The 24,884-nt window shown below is 40.5% G+C and overlaps 1 protein-coding gene across 10 annotated transcripts in view; it reads right to left on the bottom strand.

Annotated features, from left to right (window-relative positions):
• The window catches only part of MARF1 (meiosis regulator and mRNA stability factor 1), a 47,047-nt gene extending 26,346 nt beyond the window's left edge, over positions 1–20,701 (bottom strand). For 9 of the 10 annotated variants that reach the window (XR_004982821.2, XR_004982820.2, XM_036408909.2 and 6 more), the window contains exons 1-13: positions 20,567–20,701; positions 17,012–17,213; positions 14,228–14,926; positions 13,329–13,497; positions 11,951–12,177; positions 9,685–9,802; positions 8,895–9,067; positions 6,811–7,239; positions 6,464–6,618; positions 6,224–6,382; positions 5,036–5,177; positions 4,179–4,357; positions 2,859–2,939 (exon numbers count right to left, since the gene is read on the bottom strand). Coding sequence is in view for 8 of the 10 variants with exons in the window: in XM_036408909.2 (XP_036264802.1) it covers positions 2,859–2,939; positions 4,179–4,357; positions 5,036–5,177; positions 6,224–6,382; positions 6,464–6,618; positions 6,811–7,239; positions 8,895–9,067; positions 9,685–9,802; positions 11,951–12,177; positions 13,329–13,497; positions 14,228–14,926; positions 17,012–17,155 (2,675 nt within the window). In the remaining 2 variants the exon portion in view is untranslated. The remainder of the gene's footprint in view (positions 1–2,858; positions 2,940–4,178; positions 4,358–5,035; positions 5,178–6,223; positions 6,383–6,463; positions 6,619–6,810; positions 7,240–8,894; positions 9,068–9,684; positions 9,803–11,950; positions 12,178–13,328; positions 13,498–14,227; positions 14,927–17,011; positions 17,214–20,566) is intronic. The other variant, XM_036408914.2, reaches the window with a different exon arrangement.
• Positions 20,702–24,884: the final 4,183 nt, after the last annotated feature.

Genomic DNA, 24,884 nt, shown 5'->3' with positions numbered 1-24,884 from the left:
CTTTTGAGTCATTTCGGCTCATTGCTCATTATGATTTTATCATTTGGTGGCTAGCCCCCAACCCTCATGCAGTTTCTGTAAATGCCTCACCTCTAATTTTCTGGAATGGAAAGCTATCTGATATGACCTCTTTCAACTTGGCTCCCCCTCACTTCAAATCCCTCTATATTACCCCTCACCATCTTTGTTCTGTTCCCTCAGAAGACATATATGCCTTTCCAGCTACCGCCTTACTTTATCCATGCCTCAACCTAATGATTCAAACTTCCTCTGAGACTGGACCCCTCAACTCCTCCTCCTGACATGTGTCTTTCATACTTGGAACTTAAATGCACAGACTCTGAATTAGGGCAGGTAGATTTGAGCTCATATCCTGACTCAAGCTATATGCCCATAGTCAAGTTACACAACCATTCTGGATCTGTTTTCCCCTATGTAAAATAAATGACAATACCTAAACTTCACAGTTTTGATATGATAAAATGTGATTCTGTGTGACAGCTTGGCACATAGTAAGTGTTCATTAAATGACAGCTGCTCCAATTGTTTCTTCCCAGTTCCCTACATGGATGCTCAAATTTCCCCTCCACCAAAGCCAGTCTCGTATCTTCATCCCCTCACTCCTGTTCTGCTCCTGTAGAAGCACATTCTCCTGCATGCTCTCTATCTCACATGCTCCTGTCTTCCCAACAATGAAGACAGCTGGCCTCTCTGAATTTGCTTCTCCTGTTTCACCATCCAGTCTGCCAACTGTTCCCTCCAGGATTTTATCCACAGGATGCTTCAGAGATGGCTCTGTCATCGGTGGCCTCCTTATCTTCCCCAAGCCTCACACCACTGCCTCAGTTCCCTCAATGTTGCAAGCCACCCCTACCTCCTGGTAACCTCTCTCCTCTGGTTCTCCCCCACTTCCTATGCGTAGTGGCATTTCTCCCAGTTCTGCCCTTTCTGTTTCTCCTCCCTCTTTTCCTTTTATATGCTCCCATGTCTTTCATGATCACCTTTAGGCAAATAATTGTCCTTTCTGAGAGACTTCTTTCCCAAGGGAACCTCCAAATGTACAGAGGATGAATCGAACTCTTGGCCAGATATTCCAATAGCTCCCTAAAACTTGTATGTCCAAAACCTTGTACCTCTTGAACATGTTTTATTTCCCTATTTCCAGTTTAACTATACAACCATCCTCCCACCCATCCAGTGCAAACAACAACAAAAAAAACACACACCTCAGAAACAAACTGACCTCTACTTTTTACCTTGTCTGCTATTTAAAACTAGTTACCAAGCCCTAGCTGGTTTGACTCAGTGGATAGAGCATTGGCCTGCGGACTAAGGGGTCCCAGGTTCGATTCCAGTCAAGGGCACTTGTTCAGGTTGCGGGCTTGATCCCCAGTGGGGAGCGTGCAGGAGGCAGCGGGTCAATGATTCCTTCTCATCATTAATGTTTCTCTCTCTCCTTTCCTCTCTAAAAATAAAAAATATATTAAAAGAAATAAGACTAGTTACCAAGTCCTGTCTGACTGACAATTGAAACTTCTGTGGTATCTGGTTCCTTCTGTTCCAACAGCTTCTGCTCAGAACCAGGACTGCTGGAGCACTCTTCCCCTCTTCATCTCCATCCCTCTCCTGTTCATCTCAGACATGACTGCCACCAGAGTCTGCCTGAAGTATGGTTCCTGCCACCACATCTCTCCCCTCCCCTCACATCTATTATTTATCAGATACCTTATTGGGTCAGATTTTTCCCTTGTCGTCTTGGAGCTTACAATCTAGAAGATGCTCAAAATTGTTCACTCAAAAAATAATAAAACTGACCTGTTTTTGGGCAATGATTTGCTAAAAGTAAAAAAAAAATTAAAAATGTATGTTAAGCCCTGGTCAGGTGTTCAACTAATTGGAGGGTCATCCTGTATACCAAAAGGTTGTGGGTTCAATTCCCGGTCAGTTGTGAGCTCAACTCCCCAGTAAAAAGTGTACCAGTGGCAACTTATCAATGTTTCTCTCCCACATCTATGTCTGTCTGTGTGGCTCAATGGTTGAGCATCAACCTATGAACCAGGAGGTCACGGTTCGATTCCCAGTCAAGGCACATGCCCGGATTGTGGGCTTAATCCCCAGTGTGGGATGTGCAGAAAGCAGCCAATCAATGATTCTCTCTCATCACTGATGTTTCTATCCCCCTTTTCCTCTCCCTTCCTTTCTGAAATCAGTAAAAATATATTTTTAAAAAACAACAAAAGAAAACATATCCTCCAGTGACGATTAAAAAAAAAAAAAAGTAGCTGAAACCAGTTTAGCTTAGTGGATAGAGTGTCGGCCTGCGGACTGAGGGGTCCCAGCTTCGGTTCTGGTCAAGGGCGTGTACATTGGTTGTGGGCACATCCCCGGTGGGGGGTGTGCAGGAGGCAGCTGATTGATGTTTCTAACACTCTATCCCTCTCTCTTCCTCTCTGCAAAAAATTAATAAAATATATATTTAAAAAAAAAAAAGTATGTTAAAATCAAGAGAGAAGGCAGGGCAGAAGAGTGGCTAGGAAGAGATCAACCAATAAACTTGTATGCATATATGCATAATCCATGGACACAGACAAATGGATGGTGAGGGCCTGGGGTGGGGAGAGAAAGGGAGCTGGAAGAGGTTTATGCAGGGAGGTGGGGGGGAGGAACTATGTAATACTTTCAACAATAAAGATTTTTAAAAATCAAAATGTAAATTTGAACATCACTATCTTTGTCTCATTTCCTCCACCAGGCTGCAAGTTTCTTAAGAGTTTTATCCCAATCACCAATCACTATTGGAATTCTGGAAGTCATGCATCAGTATGGATTAGATGAATGAAAAAATAAACCTGACTTACTTTTTTTCATAGATATCTGTAAATTTTAAAAGAGGCAGACAACAGGCGGGAGCGTCCTGAAGAATAGACATGGTTTCTCCACTGTAGACAAAATCTTAATCATTAGAGAGTAAATGCTGTTGGAAATCAACAGATGATTTCTAAGTTGTACTTTAAAAACAGAATATAAAATTGATTAACATAATGTATATATAAAATAAATTTACCAGTTTCTGATATGTCAGAATTTATTTTCCAGAAAAATCTGAGGAAAGGACTTTAGGGACAAGGCAATTAAAAAATATTAAGTCACACTGGGATTTTCCTCTGTCTCAAGCATAGGACTTTCTACCTGTGTATCAGCAAGACCTGACTATTCAGTAAGACAAGCACCTTGTTAATTCAGAGCAATAGGCAGAGTAGCTTGAATGTCTCCTGCTACATTGTGGTTCATGTTAGAGATATGGGAGTAGAATTCCTGTAGTTAAAAATAAAATTGAATATGATATCATTTCAACTATGGTTTTAAAAAACAAAAAGGCACCAAAAATATTTAAAGGGAAAACAAAAGCCAAACTGTTAAGAGTGATTGGCTTTGAGCCATACAATTATGAATGATCCTACCCCTCTCCCCCTTGCTTCTTCTGTTTCCAAACTTTCTAAATTTTCTTCCATGAGTATTATTTTTACTCGTGGGAGGGAGAGGGGAGAGAGAAACAATTTACAATAATGGAAGTGTACATCATAGAAAAGATCTTTGAGACTCCAAACAGATATTCAGGAGTGAGTCCTGTTTTACTATACTCCAAACAGAGAGAGCCAAAGAAGAATCAAAACTTATTCTCAATAAAACCATTACCAGATTCCTAAGATTAATATAGTAGTAATGAGAATTACAGGCTGGGTGTCTATTTGACAATATAAATATATCTGCAAGTTGAGAGTTTTTAGATCTACCCTCTACAGACTAATCCACCTTCTAAGATTTGAAAATAATATTTCACTTCCCAAGCTCATAAACTTTTATTGTCGAGGTCTACTAATTTTAGAAGCTGTCTAGATATGTGGTGTATCATTTCACTCTTAAGTGCCTGCCAAATTTAGGATGTGTTTCACCTTTGGTTAATGACTTGAACAAGAGTCAAATTATTCTACCTTATTTCTAATTTATCTTTTCTAATTTCTAGTTTACTTCTAACTCATCAATTTAAACTAAGCATTGCTGCATATGTAATTACCACATGAGTTTAAGGTTGGGATAAAATCAATTTTTATTATTTATAAAATTATTTCAGGGCCAAAATGTTACTTCCTGAAATAAATGGCTTGTTGGGTTTTTACCTCAGTAAAGAGAGTGATTTATTAGTTGCTCCTGTGGCAAGAGAGACCAGGATCTTCTTACTGCCAATTTTGTATCTGTGGAGGGTATTCACTGCACTGATTGCTTCTTGTAAGTTTTCCATTTGAACAACAGCCCTGAGCTGATAATCTGTGTGGGGGCTGAGCTCCACACTCTTCACCTATAGCAGAGAGAAAGAAAACAGATGCTATGTCTTATAATTTAAACATCGAGGGTGAATCATTAAGGGACACATTTGTAGACGTCAGTGAAGTGAGGAAACCTGTCTATATTCTGCACTTCAGCCAACGAGAACCTAAGTGACCCAAGGTAGGTGACCTTCAGGACGTGACACGGTCTGGCCTGCCTGTGTGCTCTGGCAAGCACAGCTCTCTGATGCAGGCTCAGAAGCCACACAGGCAAGGGGTGTTTAGGGATCTTCTCTCGACCCTGCAAAAACCTGGGGCATAGCCATTTTAAGAACCTGGAAAAAGCAAACTCCACCTAAAAACTGGATCAGATACAGTAAGATAATACCAAAAACAGCCAACATTATTTTAGAATCCCATTACTAGATTTTAGCAGCCAGAGCTAACTAAAACCCATCAATGTTTTATTTCCTAAAGTGTCATTTTAAATCCCTGCCCATGACCACAAATGCTTCTCTGCTAGGCTTCTTGCTCTCTGGGGCTGGGCCCTAAAAACTGGATGGGTGGCACCATTAAGAGAAGACCAAAGGCAGGAGCCTGAGCTCATCGGTAACACATATCCTGGCTACGGTTAGGAGTGCATTAAGTTATCTCAGTTTGAAATGCCAGCAAAGAGTAAGACAACGGCATGAAGGAGAGGGAAAGATTACCTTGCCATGCCGAGAAAACGCTTCCTGTAGGAGTTGCTGCAGCTCCTTCCGGGACACTCTGTAGTCTATGTTACTGATCTGGATATCAGCACCATTTGCAAATGGATCTGGGCAGTCGGCACCAATGCTTGAATTTGCAACACTGAAAGCAAGAGGGGATACTCTGTTGAAAGGGTTTGGAGACATATTCCTGCTTAAGACATACATAGTGAGATTTTTTTTTTTTAATGGCATTCTATTTTAGTTTATATCTTTTGGCTTTCTTTGAAACTGTATATAGATAGAGCTTACCTAATGCAATTTGGTTTTCAAATGTGTGTTTGTGTTCCACATATATTGTCAAAAATACTACCTGTTGACCCCATATTAACAACCAGTGAATTATTTAATATGCAATATTCTTTCATTGGATAATTCAAAGCTAAAGGCAGAAATTACAGGCAGACCTAATGAATTAATTTTCCACTTTGTACATTTCTCCTTAAGAAATTAGCTTAGCTTGTGATAACCAATGTAAGTCCTTTAACCACCCCTAGCTTTGAAAAAGCTGGATATTCTTGCTCATATGTTGCATTTCTTCTCCATGTAAGAAAAACAAGTTTTGTGTAAATTTTAAAAAGTAATTTTACAGGTCCAACATTACCTTCATAGTGAGTCTTCACCAACTCAACAGAACACCTACAATGCTAGAAGGAATTCACGGGATGCCACATGGCCTTATGGCTCCTTCAGTCTCCCAAGCTTCCAGAATTACTCAGTGCGAGTGTTTAGGAAGCTTAGATAAGGTAACTGTTATAGAGATCCTTACAGTGGTTTACAGAGGCCCTTACTTCCTGTAATTATCCTATAAATAATAACCAATGTATGTCTAGTTTGGGCCTTTTCCTCAACATGAGGAGGCGATAAGGAAATGGCAAGGACATCTTCATGTGCCTCCTCCCATCAATGGCCAGGAACTCCAGGACAAGCTTTTTTCTCTGACGTCTGCTTACTGATGCCCGTGTGGAGAAGGGAAAGATGGTGAGATGCCCTGCCCCCAAATGTTAGCTAAAATCACCTGGGGAAAGGGAGCTGAAAGAAGAAGGATGAGACTTCTCTTTTACTTTATGTGCTTCTGTGTTGCTTGAATTCTTTTAAACACATATCTTCTATTGCACATAACGATTCTATGGATAAAGCTGGACTTACCGAGAAGACCAAGATGGAGATGAGAGCAGAGAACCGATTTGCCTGGATGCAATCAACTTGCTAAAAGCAGATGGGTAACTCACTTGGAACAAAGTCTCCTCTTTGTTTTTTTTCTCTACAGGAGAACTGGTAACACTTCGGGCACTGAGGTTCTCTTTTCTAATGAAGGGGAAAATCAGAGGTTATTCGTTTTCCTTTACATTGGAGAAGCAACTATGATAAAAGAGTAATTCAACTTACTTCGGATTGGTTTTGTAAACGGATTCTGCCACCCCAGAGTTTTTTAGTGTGGGTGCTACGACACTTGAGTTTCTGTGAGGAGGTGCCACCATCCTCAGGTTACCCTGCGATTCACTGTTTCTAGTACCAGTTTTTGACTCCAGACGGCACAGCTCCTTAAAGAGACAAGTACAGAGGATTTAAAAATTGAAGTACTTCAAGGTGTGTCAGACCCTTGTCACTTTGAGTTATCATCAAAATGGAAATTTAAAAAAGGACAAAACAAAAGCAAGTGGGCCTGTAAAACATAGAGACAAAGAAACCAAAACCTACCATAAACTTCAGAAAGCAAGAGATACCATAATTACCTGTAAACTTTTCACATTTGTGTTTTTTGCAGCAGATCCAGAATTTGCCTGCGACCCTTTTCCAGGCATGGCTTTGGCACTGGAAGATTGCTCATTTGCATCTTTGATGAGGCACAATTTTGGAATCTTAAGTTTTTTGGGAGACTTCACTTTATCAGGAATTGCATTTGAACCATTTGTTTCACAGAGTTCTTTATTTTTGGGAGTAAATGACACAATGATCCTATTCCCAAAGACATCTTCATTTTCCATTCGCTTCTGGGCCCGTTCTGCACTATCTTGGTTTATGAAGCGGAGGATCGCACTGCAGCCTGTGATGCTCAGCACTTTTCCACCACAATTGTCGGACAGGCGTCTGAGCCTGTTGCTGATGCTCTTGCCATCTTTATTTGCTGGCAGGTTATAAACATAGAGCAGAGTGTGGCACTGCTGACACAGAGGAGAAGTGTTATTAGAGGTTAATTCAAGGGCGTGCATTTAATTACAAAATAAGAACAAATGACCAACAAGCTTAAGACCTTGGAGGGAAGGTAAATAATTATTTAGATGGGAGAAGGTGAACTTATTTAGACTGAAAAACATAAAAAAAGAGAACTGTATCTGAAGTTATCACTCTAGTGAATGAGACTGGCAAGATTCAATTTCTGAATTATGTTTTGTTTTTTAACCATAAGGAATAAGGATCTCCATAGTTGGCAATCTTTCACCAAAAATCAGCTTACGTCAAGGTCTTCCAGATTAGAAAAGTGAGCCCAGACAGAAGCAAAAGGGTGAAAAATGTAGCTATAGCCAAATGGCTAAAAACATAATGAATATCAACAAAAATTAATTAGGAGGGTGGCTCCAAAGACTGAAGTAGGGTCAGACTCTGGGATCTCCAACTGGATTATCCTTAGCATATGTTTAATCTTGGCTTGTTCTGGGTATCAGGGAATATAGGGGGACTAGCAGCTCAAGTGCTTGGATCAGAGGCCCTGGGGTCATCTCTGCTCTTCTGTGATCAAGCTGTGTGACTTCCAATGAAGTGCTTCCTTTTTCTAAGTGCTGACTTTCTCCTCCCTAACATAAGGACATTGGATGAGATAATCTCTAAGGTATTTCTGTTAACTTTAAAGTTATTTAATTACACTAAAACCGCACTTAATATAGGGGATTGCCTACACTTCTGCTTCATCTACACTAGTGGTCGGCAAACTCATTAGTCAACAGAGCCAAATATCAACAGTTCAAGGATTGAAATTTCTTTTGAGAGCCAAATTCTTTAAACTTAAACTTCTTCTAACGCCACTTCTTCAAAACAGACTTGCCCAAGTCGTGGTATTTTGTGGAAGAGCCACACTTAAGGGGCCAAAGAGCCCCATGTGGCTCGCGAGCCCGTTTGCGGACCATGGGTCTACACTATAGCTCCTCTCTGTCGTTACTGTTTCTTTAAGAGTTACATAAATAATTTCCGAGCAACTTATTAATGTTGCTCAGCATTGCAGTAAACATTGCCGTCTCGAATCAAGATTGTCAGACATGCTCAGCTTGCTGGAAATAATTCACATTCTCCTATCATGTGGCTTAACAGGCTACAGGTGTAGTAAAAACCATTCCTACTTTCCTGTGTACTTGCATGATATGGAATGCAACTACAGAAAACAGGCTCAGAGCCCTGCTGAGGAGTTACATTTTAAATGCCTGAAAACTTTAAAATTCCTGTTTATTTGACTCCAAACACACCAGTTTGTACAAACCATCACCATATTCTTTATCCAAAACACTTGAAAGAAAAGGAATAATAACTCTTATTCCATTATTTCTATCCATCTGACACAAAGCAATGTTAGCTATGGAGATAGTGAACAGTGGCTGTTGGTAAGGTAAATCTAAGTCAATTTTAAAAATAAAAACAACATTCATACATATCAAGTCTCTGTATATTTGTAAGGGAAGAACTGAAGATTTCTAACCTTTATTTCAAAATCTGGCTAGCCTCCTAAATGCAGAGCTGCCTCTAGGCTTGGAAACCCCCTTGCTAAGGGCTTCTTCAACCTCACTAATGTACTGCTGGAATATAGCAAAAAGCAAGCAAACTCACTTACAGGCATTTTTAGTGGTGACCTGGGGGGCAAGTCGGAAATGAATTCTTCAAATCTAATCAGTTCATTAGCATGATGCAGCAGTGCTTCTGAGGCCTGGTTTTTATGGATCAAAATTATGTGAAAACCATGTCTGTGTCTCAGGTCACTAAGTTCCAAGGCAAAATTGACATCAGCTGAAAGGAAAGTACAGCCCAACCCCATCCCCAAACATTAGAAACACTTGAGAAAGACGGACTCCACCCTCCCTAACAAGGAGTGTCTGCCATGATGACTTAACCGCATGAGCTAAAGCTGACCGCGACCCCGACCCCTCCCTCTTTTGACTAGGAACACATTTGCCATCAGAGGGATTAATATGATAAGACAATTTTACCATATACTTATATGAATCCCAAGACACATGTTACTACTTCTAGTAATAACAGGAAGAAAATACTAATATTCTGGGGAATGTCAACTATGAAAATTACTCATCTTAGATTTTTAAGATTAGCAGCATTGGCCCAGGGTTAAAAACAATATTAGAGTTTTCTTTAAAAAAAAAGAAAAAAGAAAAAATTACTTTTTCTTTAATAAACCTCGCCCCATAAGAATCCTTATTTAAGTCCCAAGGAGAAAATACAGAATTCCAAGTACATCCATTTTTATTTCCTAGACAGCTTCCAGACATAAGCATAAATATGTTCTATGTACTTCAGCCTCTTTGGGACACATTTTACTTCCACGTGTTCTGGCCCTATGATAATTCCCCACAGTGCATTTAGCTGAAATGAGATGTTTCCATACTTACTTGACACAAGAACCACAGTGGCTGGAGCAGTGTGCGTATTTGCAAACCTTCGCAGACTCTGGCGGAGTTTATCATCAGCAGCGTTCTTAGCAGTAGCATTGATGTGGGCAACAGTTACCTGCGTTAATTTATAAGGACAAATGAGCAAAGGCTGAAGTGAGAAAATCACTACCCATTCTGCACACATCTTAACAGACTATCTTTGAGGAAACAAAATCTTTCATTATTATTACTGCAACTTGAAATGGGGAAAAATTACAACTAGATGTCAATAATTTCAAATTTGGTTCTCCCTAAGAATTTCCTGCTTCCATTACTAACCCCACTCTCCTCTCTAGTCTGCTTTTTCACTTCATCCATGAAACCCTGTCAGAAATTAGGCAGAGAAAAGGAAGTGAAATTTGAAGTAGTTGCATGAACTACTTTCAAGAGCTTTCACCAAGAGCTTTTACCAACAATTTGGGAAGAGCAGAGATTTGATATATGATTAAAATAAGACTTGGGGCTGGTGTCATTTATTTGTCTATGCTATAGACACTATGCCTTTCAGGATCTGGGGTCAGGTAGTGAACAGGAGAGGCACCTAGCCTCTAGGGAGCTAAATGTGTTTATTTCTATTAAAATTATCAGGCTTGCTCTGGCTGGTGTGGCCCAGTGGCCTGCACACCAAAGGGTCAAAGGTTCAATTCCCGGTGAAGGGCATGCACCTGGATTGCAGTTTTGATTCCTCAGTCCTGGCCAGGATCATGTGGGAGGCAACCGATCAATGTGAGTCTGTCACATAGATCTCTCTCTTTCTCATTCCCCTCCCTCCATTCTCTCTAGAAATCAATAGAAAAATATCCTTGGGTGAGAATTAACAAAAAAAAAATTATCAGGCTCATAAATAACAGTCTTCAAAGCAAGACAAGTTTTGAGAGGTGCCACTACATGCAATACACAATAGATTAGTTTTTATAAAGAACATAAATATATAATTTTAGACACCAATATAGCATATCAATGGAATTACTTGTCTAAGAGTCAAAAGAACTAGATTTTAGCTCCAGTTCAAAAGAAAAGACTTTGTGCTCAATATGGATTTAAATCTTAGTTATCTACAAAATGGCCATGTGATCTTAAAAAGGTTGCTTAAGTTTGGCTCAGTGGACAGAGGTTCAATTCTGGTCAAGGGCATGTATCTTGGTTTTGGGCACATCCCAGTAGGGAGTGTGCAGAAGGCAGCTGATCAATGTTTCTCTCTCATGGATATTTCTAACACTCTACCCCTCTCCCTTCCTCTGTAAAAAATCAATAAAATATATATTTTTTAAATCAATAAAATATATTTTAAAAACAACAACATTTAAGTCCAGCTGGTATGGCTCAGTGGTTAAGCACTGACCCACAAACCAAGAGCTCACTGGTTTGATTCCCAGTCAGGGCATATGTCTGTGATCTAGGCTCAATCCCCATTAGGGGCATACAGGAAGCAGTTGAATGATGTTTCTCTCTTACCGATGTTTGTATCGCTCTATCCTTCTCCCTTCCTCTCTCTTGATTTTAAAATCAATTAAAAAAAAAAGTTGCTTAAGCCCTGGCCAGATGGCTCAGTTGGCTGGAACATCATCCCCATACACCAAGGCATGAGTTCGATCTCAGGTTAGACACATAAAAGAATAAACCAATTATTGCATAAATAAGTAGAACATCAAAATGATGTTTTTCTTTCTCTTTCTCTCTCTGCCTTCCTCCAACACCCTGTTCTAAAATCAATTAAAAAAATTTTTGTTAAGTTGCTTAACCACTTTGGGGGTTTCAATTTCATTCATAAATTTCAAATAATAAGTTCTATGAGCCTTGTTCACAGAGTAATTATGAAAATCAAAGGAAACCTTTATACGGGTATATCACTAGTCACATACGAGTAGCATTACTGAAAGATTAGACATGATTAGATGATTCCTACTACATCAGGCCCTGGAATGACATAATTTCATTCAATGTCATTTTGTTACAACACTGGTGAAATGCTGTAGGAACTTAACTCTTGCTTATATCAATTAGCCTATGGCAAAACTGATTTCATTGTACGTCACTTCACTTGAAGTTGTAGAACCTATTGACAATGTTAAGTGGGGATTTACTGTACTTTAGAAATAATCTTTTGTTAATTTCCTTTATTTCCAAATGCACATTAAACAAATTTTGAATTGTAATTCCTTAAAAGAAAATCACATGTAACTATTCCTCTACCATAATAAATTACAACTGTTTTATTTTTTACCTGGCAATTGTTCAGCTCTTGAATAACTTCTTTGTTTTCTTTACTGATGTCACAAACACAGATGAATTCTGCTTCTCTATGGCCTTTAAAAAACTTCTCACGGATTCTATGTACAACAGCAGAGGCTGAGCGGCCGGAGGGGACTGAGCAGTTTTCAATGTCCCAAAACACTCCAATGGGCGGTAAGTTTTCCAGCATCTGTCCAGCTAGTGCAACTTCTGGTGGGCCTTAAGAAATGTTAACACTTTCATCAATTACTCATAACGAAAGAGAAATGGCAAATTAAAATAAAATAGATAGCTACCTATCATTCTTAGTGGCAGGAAATAAAAATAATTGATGGATATTAATTTTAAGGATACCAACCTCACTGGTTGATCTAATAAAACAAAAAACCCCAAGCTGTCATCGTACCTCTAGCAATTATTCCTATTTTTCAGGAGAGAACAAACTTAAAAAGGTTAACTTACTTTAAGCCCACAATAACCCACCACAAAACATGAGCCGTCCTCATGCTGGCCACTTATGCATCTCTAAATACTAACACATAGGTGCGTGGATGCTGCCGCTCTGGGACCCGATTTCCATGCTCTGACCATGCTTGTCCCATAGGAAAGAACAATGAAGAGGTAACAAAAGGTGAAGTTTTTACTTTCGATTTTAAATGATTTTTACTGCAACGTAACATCTGATTTAATATTTTTAAAATGGTTTTAAAAAATAAAATATCACATTAATTACTTTTGAGGGAAATGCTCTTAGGTTTTCAAATGTCATTCTTCACCAGTCATTACCAAACCTTTCTAAAGACGTAGACCTTCTATAGAGCATACAATTAACAAGTGTGATTATTAACCTAAGTTGACACCATGTCCCATCCAGTACTTATTTCTCCTAATGTACTCCCCAGTTTTCTACACACAGCTTCTGATCTCAATTAGCCCTAGCCCAATATAAAGGGCAAATGAGCCCAGATGGCATGGATCAGTGGTTGAGTGTCCCTGACCTATGAACCAGGAGGCCACAGTTTGATTCCTGGTTAGGGAACATGCCCGGGTTGCAGGCTCAATCCCACTGTAGGGTGTGCCGGAGGCAGGCGATCAATGATTTTCTCCCATAATGGCTGTTTCTCTCTTTCTCTCTCCCTATCCCTTCCTTTTGAAATCAATAACTGCATTTTTAAAAATATAAATAAAGGGCAAATAACTTCCTCATCTATAAAAATGAAAATATTTTTAGCAAGAGATGGAAATGGAGACTCACATACACAGTAGCTTTAGAACCACAAGGACTCTTTTACAGGCAATTAAATGCACAGTTAGTATATGATATTGAAAACTACTTAAATATGCACATTTTATACTATCCTGTCATTTACCAAATTTTGAAGCAGCTTTGTCTAGACTGGTCGCCAATAACAATGTGGTCTCCTTCCCTTTGGTTCCACAGCCATTACACAGAGGAACAGTAATAGGTGCAGTTTGAGTATTCGGAGGTGGTATATTTGGCCAAACTTTAGCAGCAGCAATTATACTATTTCTTGCCGGCTGTTTTAAATTTAAAAAAAAAAAAAAAAAAAAAGCTTCAGATGTATCATTTCAAAATTATACATAACTGAAAATGCATTGCAAGTATTTCTCCTTTCCAGATGCTAACTTTTAATAAAATCTATTCAAATCATCTTTCCTAGAACTATTAGCTATCAATTCATAAACCCACTCGAAGAAGTGACTTGAAATGATCAGGAGAGTCACATGATCAGACCTTTACATTCTAGGGCATGTGTCTGCTGCAATGGAGACCTCAGACATACTTTACATAAAGGGAATTAAGTGTTCACTTAAACACAGGTGGGATTGAGGCCAAGTTTCAAGTTCCTCAAATTACTACAAAAGGACAATATGAAATTACCTACACTACATGAATGGGTTCATGTACAGGGCGTTATAAGAAATCACAATCATGCTGTAGCCTTTAAAGATAAAACAGTACATGAGGCTTTGCTGAACTAGGTTTACATGTAGGAAACAGATTTATCATGAGAGGCCCTAACAGGGTAAACTATATAAATAATTACTCTCTACCTTTCTGAATGGTTCCTCCCATTTTACCCATAGCTTTGGGACCAGCAGAAGTTATGTTCATGGGAAGAAAGCAGCATCATGGAAGGATCTTCAACCCCATGCAAAAGAAAGGCCTTTCGAGATACATCCACTTTAAAAATGTTACTCCTCAAACCGCGGCCGCCCCCAACATATCAGATAAAAAGGTACGAACCTTGTTCAGACAGTCCTCGCAGTAAAGGGAGCCCTTCAGACACACCGGAGGGACCACATTTAGGTGCAAAGAGCTGGTGCACAAGTGAGGTGTTAGCTCCGACTGAGAAAGGTGCTCTTCCAAGTGCCCGGGAGCCCCACTCGTGAAATCAGAACAGGGGAAATAGCCGGCAGAGGCGCAGCCCTGGAGAGCCGGGAACTGACGGAGCTTGTGCACGTTACCGTGGCATGACTGGAAATGGAGCTTTCCACAGCAGGGCAGGTGCTGGCAGGAAGAGAGACTGCTTTCTGGACACGTGCTGGGAAAGTCACTTGCAATGCCAGCCATACTGTTCCTAGCTAAGGCATTCTGGAGTGAAGGTGCAGACTGAAAAGCAAGTCCTGACCCTACCTGGCATGTGATTGTCCTGGCGCTCGGTGAGTCTAACACTGTGCCCGTGTGAATCAAGCTACCAGTACCTCCGTTACCGCCACCGCCACTGCCACCGCCGCCACCAAAATGCATCGGTGAAGTGGAGGATTCATTAGTGCAATGAGCACAGCAGCTTACTTTGGGGACAGTTGGAAGCTGTATTTTAGTTTGCTGAAGAGAATGAGTATCTGGAAGTGGAACAGCTGGGAAAAATTTAGAGCCAGTATGAAGAGGAGATGGTACATCCTTTAATTCCACAGCAACTTTCTTGTTCTCCATGTAATCTTTCTGAGGGGAAAAAAAAAAAAAATCAGAAAACCAGTTAATTTAATGAGGTCAGAGATTTTTGGTTACATCCTATTGCATTCAACAATGGAAAGGATTCAATCCTGTTTATACCACTCAATCATGAACAAACAAAATGGAATACCAGCTAAAACCAACGGCATTCTTCAGAGAGGCCTGCAGGAGGTGAACATGAAAAGACAACGAAAGGTAAGAAAGGCTGTGTTCTTTTGGGATTTTAAGAGACCAGGGCAGTGGTCAGCAAACTGTGGTTTGCCGCTCTGTTGACTAATGAGTTTGCCATCCACTGACTTAGACTCTCGATTCCAATAATTACAGGCTATTGTTCCTTGTGATGAAGTCCCTATCCCAGTGGTTGGCAAACTCATTAGTCAACAGAGCTGTAAACCACGGTTCGCGAGCCGCATGTGGCTCATGAGCTGAAGTTTGCCGACCACTGGACTTGGGTAAGGGTCTTTGGTAGACTGGGTTAACCATCTATGTCTCAGTTACCTCCTTTTGATAACTTTCCCTTGTCTCCCGGCATCTTCTGAAGACAAAATAGGTGGTATGGAAACAACAGTCACAGCAGCACTCAATAAACATGGCTTAAAAGCAAAGTGCTTTGCAGTAAAAGCATAGGGGTTTTAGTCAGGTCCTTTGTAGGAGATTCCAAACTCTATGGATGAGCTCAGCCATCTCTCCAAGTGACCCATCTGCAGGAAAGTCTGTAAACGTGTTGCTGATGAAATTTAGCAAACCCTAGAATATCATGGCCTAAATCCATAATGCCAACTATTATTCTATAGCCAGTGGGGAAAAAATTAGGGTAATTAGAAAACTGTCTGGGAAGAAGTACAAGAGAAATAGTTTGTCACATTCCTCCAACATAGACACAGGAGGCCAGTAAACTTATCAAGTTTGTGGTATGGCATTAGCGTCAGAGGCCTTGGCTTGCACGTGATACTCAATAGCTTTATGACCTTGAGTAAGTTACTTAAGCCCTCTACACTTCCATTTCTTCATCTTTCAATTGGGAACAACAGGATGTACTTCTGACAATTGTTAAAAGGATAAAAAAGATCATATACATAAAGCTCTCAGCAGAGTTCCTGGACCCTGAAAGATCTAACTAATCAACAGCCTTTATGGACTGACTGCAGGCTCTACTAAGATGAAGATGATGCCCTCGTACAGTGATTGAGATATGGTCATTCCTGGGAGCATAAAAGGGTCCACATGACTTCTATGATTTCACTCCTTTTGCCGTGATTCTTTATTCATTAAGGAGGAATCTGGATTTTCAGTTAGATTTTACTGAAAAGGGAGGAAATAGCAATGGGCTGACCATCCAACAAGCACTATATTCTGCCCTTTTGATAATTATAGTTCAGGCTGGAAATAAATACACTGCCATTCTAATTTATACAAATCTGGCCCTTATGGCAGGGTTACTGTGAGTTGGTCCTCTTGAACACACTCAATTCTGGATGCCACTGACAAAAATCAAGTGTCTGGATCTGGCCCTAGCTAGTTTGGCTCAGTGGATAGGCATCAGCCTGCAGACTGAAGGGTCCCGGGTTCAATTCCGGTCAAGGGCACTTGCCCAGGTTGTGGACTCAATCCCCAGTAGGAGGCATGCAGGAGGCAGCCGATCAATAATTCTCTTTCATCACTGATGTTTCTATCTCTCTCTCCTGTCCTTTCTAAAATCAATTTTTAAAAATATATTTTTAAAAAATTTCAGAAGGCTACAGTAAAATAAAATCTATTTTATATTTTCTCCAATTGTATTCTACAATGTGGATTTATCTTTGGAATCCATGACTTTAATGAGAAACAAATCTTCCCAAAATGTTAACATTAAATATTTAAAGCATCTACTGTTACTTAAGAGTGGACATATAGTAGTTAAAAAATTATGCTCATTGAGTCAGGAATTATAATTATGTTCCACAAGAAGTAATACAAGCAAGATACCAGAAACCTTAGCACAGACTCCAGCGAGAGCAACTGCCCCAGAACACACGGAGCCACCATCTATTTGCATTAGGGGTTTACTATGTCCTTAGTCTTGCACATAGTTACCGTTTGGGGACTAAGAGGCAACATCTGCTGAGGACGAGAAAAGCAATTAGAGAATTTCCAAAGCCATGGCTTAGCACCATTATCTTGTTGAAGCCATCCGTGTGTTCTACTACAGGAGTTCTCAGTTCCGTTTCCTTCCATCATATAGCCACACAAAGTTGTTCAACATTCTTTCACCTCTCTTTTCTTTCATTCTTCCACCCTGTTGAGAATGAGATTTCAATGTTATTTATATGCATAAGTACAAATTTTATTACTAAAATGTGAGACTGCAACTATGTTAATGGTGCAATGGCTCCCAACAAGATCTTAAGGAATAAAAGTAGAATGCCTTTCAAAGCATATTACAGGTTACTAAAATTTGGTAAACTTGGTTAACTGTTTATGCTTAAATTCTGACTGCATCTACCTTTTTTTTTTTTTTTTTTTTTTAAGAAATATGCCTCTTCCATTTCTCATGTTCTATAATTCTTCCAATAAAAATGAACTCCAGATGAGCCCTATTTCTTTTCTATAAACAGCCATGCTATGCCTGAGAGAAGTAGTCAAATCTTGGACACCTGCATATCCCGAGTGAAACCTCTCCCTTCACTTAGCTGGAGATAACCTCCTCCAGCCCTGAGTAGACTTTTTCTATAGTTTTTCTTAATTTTTCTCAACTATTTTTCCCTAAAGGCTCTTCTTATGAGAGTCAAAAAGTTAACAGCAGAAAGCAAATAATTTTTAGTAAAAGGATAACTATATGTCCACATTACCAGTTATATAAGATTTTGAAATTGATTTAATAACAACTTATCCCACTGGTCTTAGATATTAGTATGGAAGGTCCAGATTATGTGACCACTGTGTACTTTGATTTTTTTTTTCCAATCCTCCCTAGAACATCAATCAGTTGCCTCCTCTACCTGCCCAAACCAGGGATCAAACCTGAAACCTAGGTATGTACCCTGACTAGGAAGTGAACCCACCTTTTGGTATACAGTATGATGCTTCAACCAACTGAGCCATCCGACCAAGGCTAGACTTTGAATTTGATTTTGCTACAAAACTATCAAACCAATTTCTTAGTTTACTTATTATGAAAGTGTAATCTGGAATACCAACAAAAACCTAACAGAGAAGTCTCAAGTCAGATATGCTGTATTTAAACAGTACAATAAATGCAGATCAAATCAATAATAGCCATTGGGCATGGAGGCAGCCAGCCAATGATAAGGACAACTGAATCTCATTCCCAAGTCCCCACCATCATACCCAACAATCACCTACTCTTACCTACAGTGGCCACTTTAAGGTTATTAATTTATCTTTCAGAAATTTAACCTGGGAATATAGAAAAGAATTTCTTTTAGCTATCTCTCTGATAAGATCCTCATTTCAAGCAGTTTTAACATCAACATAGAAGGGTGAGGGGAGAGATGATGATACAAGTGCCATATTTAAGGTAGAGGAGGGCCGATCACATAAGCAGGGGTAGGCAAACTAAGGCCTGCCAGCCCAAACCAGCCCATTGCTTTCATTTAAATGGCCTTCAAACTAAGAATGTATGGCTGATTTTTGCACTATAATTGCAGAATTAAGTATTTGCAACAGAGACTATATTGCCTACAAAGCCTAAAATACTTGCTATTTGGCCCCTATGTTGAAGCTACAAAACTTCATTAAATAGTGGGTTCTTCCTCGGTACAGAGTGGCTAATGTACACCTCACAGCACTACTGACTGTGAAAAATGTTAGATAAAGGAGCCCACCATCTGTTTGTTTTCACCACTTTATCACCTGTGCCAAGCACAGGGCTGGTCACTTAGTATACACTAAATAAATATTTGTATTTTACCTAGCTGTTTATAATTAGGAGTTAATTTGGAGACAGAGATGAAGTTAACAGCCACAATATTAATACATTATGCTACTTGTTTTTCCTATTAAATGCAGGTTTAATATCTCCCACAATCTCCTCTAGATCATAAAGAATTTGTGATATTCACGATATACACAACTTCAGTGTGTTCTCACAAACCTATTCAAGGCCAATCCTGAAAGTGAGCTGACAGGTAGAGTACAATATAGTTTACTAAAGCATTTTTATTTAACATTATTTCTTCATTCAGCAAATATGTTATTATCTACTCTGTAGTGGGCCTATGATTGCCACATGGATACAATGAGTAGGCCACATCTTACAGAGGAGAAAACAGAAGTTTATTGAAGTTTTATAACTTGCCCAAGATCACACTATTAGGAAGGGAGCAAACCAGGCTTGTCCACCTCTTTCTACCACACCAAGGTGCCCTCTGTATTGCTCAATAAAGCACCAGAAAGTACACACATATTAGCTTGTTAGTGGCCTGCACCTGGAAAGTTTCCCAAATATTCCTGGGAATGCCACTAAGTAATGTAGGTAGCCAAAGCAAAGTTTTCTTTGATTTGTCCTTAACTCTCACTTCTGCCATTACCTCTCAGAATATCTGAGCAATTCAGATAGTGTTTGAGAGCACAGGTTCTGAAGTCAGACTGTCCCCAATTCTTTGGCTTCCTCTCTGTGCAGCTCACATTCTCTCCAAGCCTCAGATCCCATCTGGCAAATGGGCCTGATAATGATAGTGGCACCCTCATAGGACTATTATTTGAATTAAATGAGACAATCAAGTAGAAAACTTAGCAGTGGCCTTAACACCCAGTCTAATCCTTAACCCCTCATACACCCTCCCCAATCCCATGACTTTTTTCAATAGCTCTTCCATCTAAAATGGTCTTACTTGCTTGCTTTATTTTCTGTCTCTCTCACTTGAATAAACTCCGTGACAGTAGGGATTATGTTTCCTTGTTTATTTTTGTATCTCCTGAATCTAGCACATGTCAATAATAGCTGGGTGAATGAAGAGTTCGATAAACGCCTAGGAAGACCGGTAGGTTTCAATATTTCTGTATACAAACCAGACTATTACCGCTCAGAGATGTTAGGAAGCTCAAAAGATAATACGGTAACTGGAGAGCTCTTAGTAATATCAGAAAGGTGCTTGGGGAACTCTAAAAGGTGTATCAAGGTGTTGTGTTACAACCAGTAGTGGTAGTGGCTCAAGCCCTAAAAAAACTCAACTACTATCCTTCAAAACAGAGGCTGCACCCTAGAGAGTGCTGAAAACTGAAGAGGATGCAAAAACGCTCAGGACGGTTGCAAAAGCATCTTCCTCTCTGAACCTTCCAACAGAGCAAACTCCTCTGGAAAGGTTGCTCTCCACACCTGGAGGGCACCATTGGAAGCAGGGAGACAGGTTCGGGCGGGGAGCCAAGTTCTCTTCCCCCCCCCTCCCCCCCCGCAAAGGGCAGAAGCGGCGCAGCAATGACAGTCGCGAACGGACACGAAAGGGAGGCAACCCGAACCCTTCAGTGGGGGCCTGAGTGGCGGGTTCCAGTCCTTCCCCGCGGACTAGCCAACCTCCCGGACCTCCGCCAGCAATAGGAAATGGGGGCACCCTGTCTTTCCTCCAGCCTAGCGGACCCTAAGACGTGGGCCCATCAAGGACCGCTTCCCAACGCTGCCGGAACACTCACCTCGACAGCCAGCTCCACCTTCGCTCACATTCCGACCCCGCCGCCTTCCCCCCGCCCCGCCAGGCCCTTTGTTTTGATTCCCGACTCCGCAGCTCCCGCCGCCGCCGCCAAGCGCGCCCCTCACTTCCGCTTCCGCACCACAGCGCCCGGGTCGTAAAACGACGCCCTTTTCTCCCCCCCCTCGCCCCGCCCCTTCCTCCGCCCCTCCCCCAGCGCCTTGTCCTCCCCGCGCAGGGCGTGCTGGGAACCCGGGGGAGGGGGCGGGGCCTCGCGGCCCTGCAGCCTCGTCAGGCTCAGTCCCCTCCCGATAAACCCTGAAATAGGGGCCTTCCCGGGGGGGCGGCCCCGGCTTTTTTGGGACCAAAACCCCCCATGGAAGGAGTCCTTCCCGCTGGCCTATCGTGGCGGAGCAGAAAGGAACCTGAGAACGGGGGATTGGGGAGCTTGTGAAGTGGAACCAGTGGAAAAAAAATCAGCCAACCAGGATTTGGTACCAAAGTCAGTTAGTTGTCTCGGTCTTTGGAAGAAAGGCGATTTAATTGGGATTTCGATGACAAGCCTGAACGTTTTGGCTCCGTTCTCTTCTCTCCTCTCTCGTCTTGTCACGTGATGATTCTGCTTTGGAAAAATTAACGCATATTTTCCACCGCATGCTTCATCTAGTGCAACCTAGTGGCGAGTGGAAAAGAAAAAAGAAAACCCCACAAAAAAACCACACACACACAAAAAAACTGCCAACCGAGCTCACTGTCTTCTGGCCGGCCGGGTGTCTCCCAGCGTTATGACCAAGCTGGCAAAAAAAAAAAAAAAAAAAAGGAAAGAAAAAGTGAGTTCTGGGACTAGACTGGGTGTTGTCACCGACAATTAAGAGGTCCTCGTGTCTCCAGAGCCCTGGGCCGGAGCTCAGTGAAGACAACTTTTCCAGTAACAGGCTGGGCGAACAAAAAGTAGTCTTAGCTGCTTTTCAAAAGCCTTGTGAAATGAAGCCAATTGCGGCTTGTATTTTACGTGGGTAGATAAGTCATGTTTGGGTTTGTTTTCTCCTCACCATCTTACTTTTACCTGAGATTTAAAAAGAAAAAAAAATTTAATTTCAATAAGCACAATCGTCCTTTGCAAAACTGCCAGCTGCTCACTATTTCCTGTTGCAAATTAGAAAAAAAAACAAGCACATAGCGGTATCTAAATGTAGACAGCGTTTAGGATGTGCTAGCTGAATACTATGGAAAAGTTTATTTCTGAAATTTGCCAAGAAACAGATTCACTTTGCAGAAGAATCAATAACTAGGAATTGCCAAAAGAGACCTTATACCCCAAAAGTCTGGGGTTTGAGACAGGTTCATTAGGCAATTCCCCATAGGTGGGGTGAATTTCAGGGGAAGCTAATACGTCACTGTAGACATCCTGGTAGACCTGTATTGGGGAGGGCAAGATCAAACACGCAGCTGAAGAATCTTTTGTGCTCGAATTTCATTTTCCAGTAGGAAGATGACAAGTACACCTCATCAGCCTGCTATGTTAAATCTTCATTGTGTCTGTGTGGGGAATATTTTCCAAATGGGAATGAGATGGGAAAGCTAGCGTTTTGTTGTTGTTTTTTTCAAAGTACTACATATGCTTCTCTTTAGGTGTGTTTTCCTTTAAAAAAAAAAAAAAATATATATATATATATATATATATATATATATATATATATATATATAATTGATTTTTTTACAGAGAGGAAGAGAGATAGAGAGCTAGAAACATTGATCAGCTGCCTCCTGCACACCTGCTACTGGGGATGTGCCTGCAACTGCAACCATGGTACATGCCCTTGACCAGAATCGAACCTGGGACCTTTCAGTCCGCAGGCTGATGCTCTATCCACTGAGCCAAACGAGTTTTGGCAGTGTTTTCCTTTTTATGCTAGTTGAGTATCTGAACATGGACCATATTAACTAAAAGTAAAGCAAACAAAGTAGTGGTGGATTTTTAAAAATTCTTTTTTAAAAAAGTTTTAGCCACAAAACATAGTAAAGAGCAGACACATTTAAAAAAAAATTTTTATTTTGACATTCTTTCAAGGCCAGAATTGTGCCTGGTCTCAACAGGTTAAATGCAGTAAATAAAAATGAACAAATTGTACAAAGTAGAAAGCTAACGAAAAGTCTGAATTACAAATAATTTTTAAAGAAATGCAATTTTGTTGTTTTCTGTAGAATACTAACCTATGCAGAGTACACCAGCCCTTGGAAACAGATAATTATGAATCAAAATATAATTTTATATTTGTGAAATAGTGCTTTAACATTTTCCTTAAGACATATTTTCTTAATTTAGCCTCTGTTCCTTTGCTGGACAAACTCCTTTTTCAGAGAGTAAGAGTAACTTTCATTTTTTTCCTGGCCAAATTATATGAAACAAAGATGAAGATTGATTTCTGTGCTATTTAAGCAGCTACTTTATATTCAGTTCAGCTCCTAGATTAACCTGGCTGCCACTAAAGTAGTTTCTACTCCAGCAACTTTTCTTCTATGTTAGGTTAAGTTTAGAGTTTTGAAATAATCTTGTATAATAAAAATGTAGTATGTAAAGTGTCCCCCTCCCCGAGAGTTGTCCAGGAGTTTGACCAGGGGATGGGGCCGGCTGGGGGAAGGGAAGTTGTACCCCCTAGGCAGCCAGCAGCCATTAGGGACCCTAACAGTGCACGAATTTTGTGCACTGGGCCTCTAGTAAATTATAATGGAAGAACTTAAGAGAAATTGAGTTCTCCACTCATATCTGAATACTACAAGGAAAATAAATTTAATAAAGAGAGAATAATGCTTTAAAGTACACCAAAATTTTCCTCTCATTTTTTAAGGCTTTACCAAATGATATTTACTAAACTCCTGTTCATGAAGAGGAGTTTAATAATGATAATCATTTCAATATCCCCTCCCTCTTTTTGGTGGAAAATGAAGGAAACTGAAAGCCAACTAGTTGACATTACTGATCAGTGCCCTTTAGTCAAGACTGAAATGATACTTCATCAATTTATACTTCAATTTATCTGTCAACTGGGTTGACTGTTCCCTGCAGAAACCTCACACAGTGGTAAGGGTCAATACAATTTTGTTGGAGTGAAAGAAAGCATTTGAGCAAACGTGTCAAAAGGATGCAAATGATTTATTAGCACTTGGGACCAGAATGAAAAAGCCCTCCCCCTCCCCCAAGAAATTTTGGTACTTTCCTTATCCATGTTAATGTAGGTGGTGGTTCCCTTTTGTGTCTCCGAGCTTCTTCGAGCTTCTTCCGGGACTAGGGAGGAGTCAAAACAAAGTAGAATTAGAGAAAGGCAGGAGAGGGGGCAGAAGGGATTCTATGATTGTACTTGGAATCCTCAAAGTAGTTAAAATTCCTTTGCCTCTAGCATAGTGCTGAGGAAGACGAGTGAGTGGAGGAGTCAAACAGACCCAGCTTTAAAGCCTGATTTCTTACCAATTGTGAGACCTTGGGCAACACATTTAACTTCCTGCACCTTAGCTTTCTTATCTTTAAATGAAGACAGCGAAAGTGTTTTCCTGTGGTTCTCATCATCCTGGCCTCAGCTCCACTGTCCTAGAGTGGCCTTCCCTGACAATTTTATCTGAAATGATTCCTCCCCAACGCTTTCTACCACGTGACCTTGCTCTATTCTTAGCACTTCCTAGAAGCTGAAATTATTTAACTTTTTTTTTTTCTGTTGGCTGTTTAATGTGTTTATTTCTTAGCAGTATAAACTCTTTGAGGATAGGCATCTAAGCGTGAGTGCTCAAACAATTGCTGGAGACCAATTAGGATTGCTGTGAGAATTGAATGAGAAAACCTAAGTCAAGTTAGCATTGTACTCGACACAACCAAATTTCTAACAAGTCACGATCACTTAACAGATACATAGATTGTACCTAACTATGTGTTAGGCACTGTTTTTACAAAAGGCAAATTAACTCATTCCGCCTCTCTTTACTCCGATGAGGTAGAATCCCATCATGAACATTTTGTAAATGAGGAAACTAAGTCACTTAGAGTAACTTGCCCGAGATCAGCTAAGTAAGGATTCAAAAACCGGGCTTGAAATCAAACTCTGACGCACTAAGTTTTGCTCCCTTTGAAGAAAGTAGTAATGTTGACATTTTTTATTTGGGGTATATAAAGGAATGGGAAAAACGCAGGGCATTGCTTAGCCTAAGCGGATCTGAATCTTTTGTCCTTCCTCTGATTTGGGGGGAAATGCAGTGGGTGTCAGGGGAGGGAGACCTGGCCCTTGTACAAGTCAGAGCCCGTTCCGGGGTGTCCGGGGAGCAGCCAGCATCCT

The sequence above is a fragment of the Pipistrellus kuhlii genome, unplaced genomic scaffold (genome assembly GCF_014108245.1).
Source record: "Pipistrellus kuhlii isolate mPipKuh1 unplaced genomic scaffold, mPipKuh1.p scaffold_m20_p_4, whole genome shotgun sequence".
In the NCBI taxonomy this organism is placed as follows: Eukaryota; Metazoa; Chordata; class Mammalia; order Chiroptera; family Vespertilionidae; genus Pipistrellus; species Pipistrellus kuhlii.
Note: the sequence above shows the minus strand (reverse complement) of the source record. Positions and strands in the feature narration are given on the sequence as shown.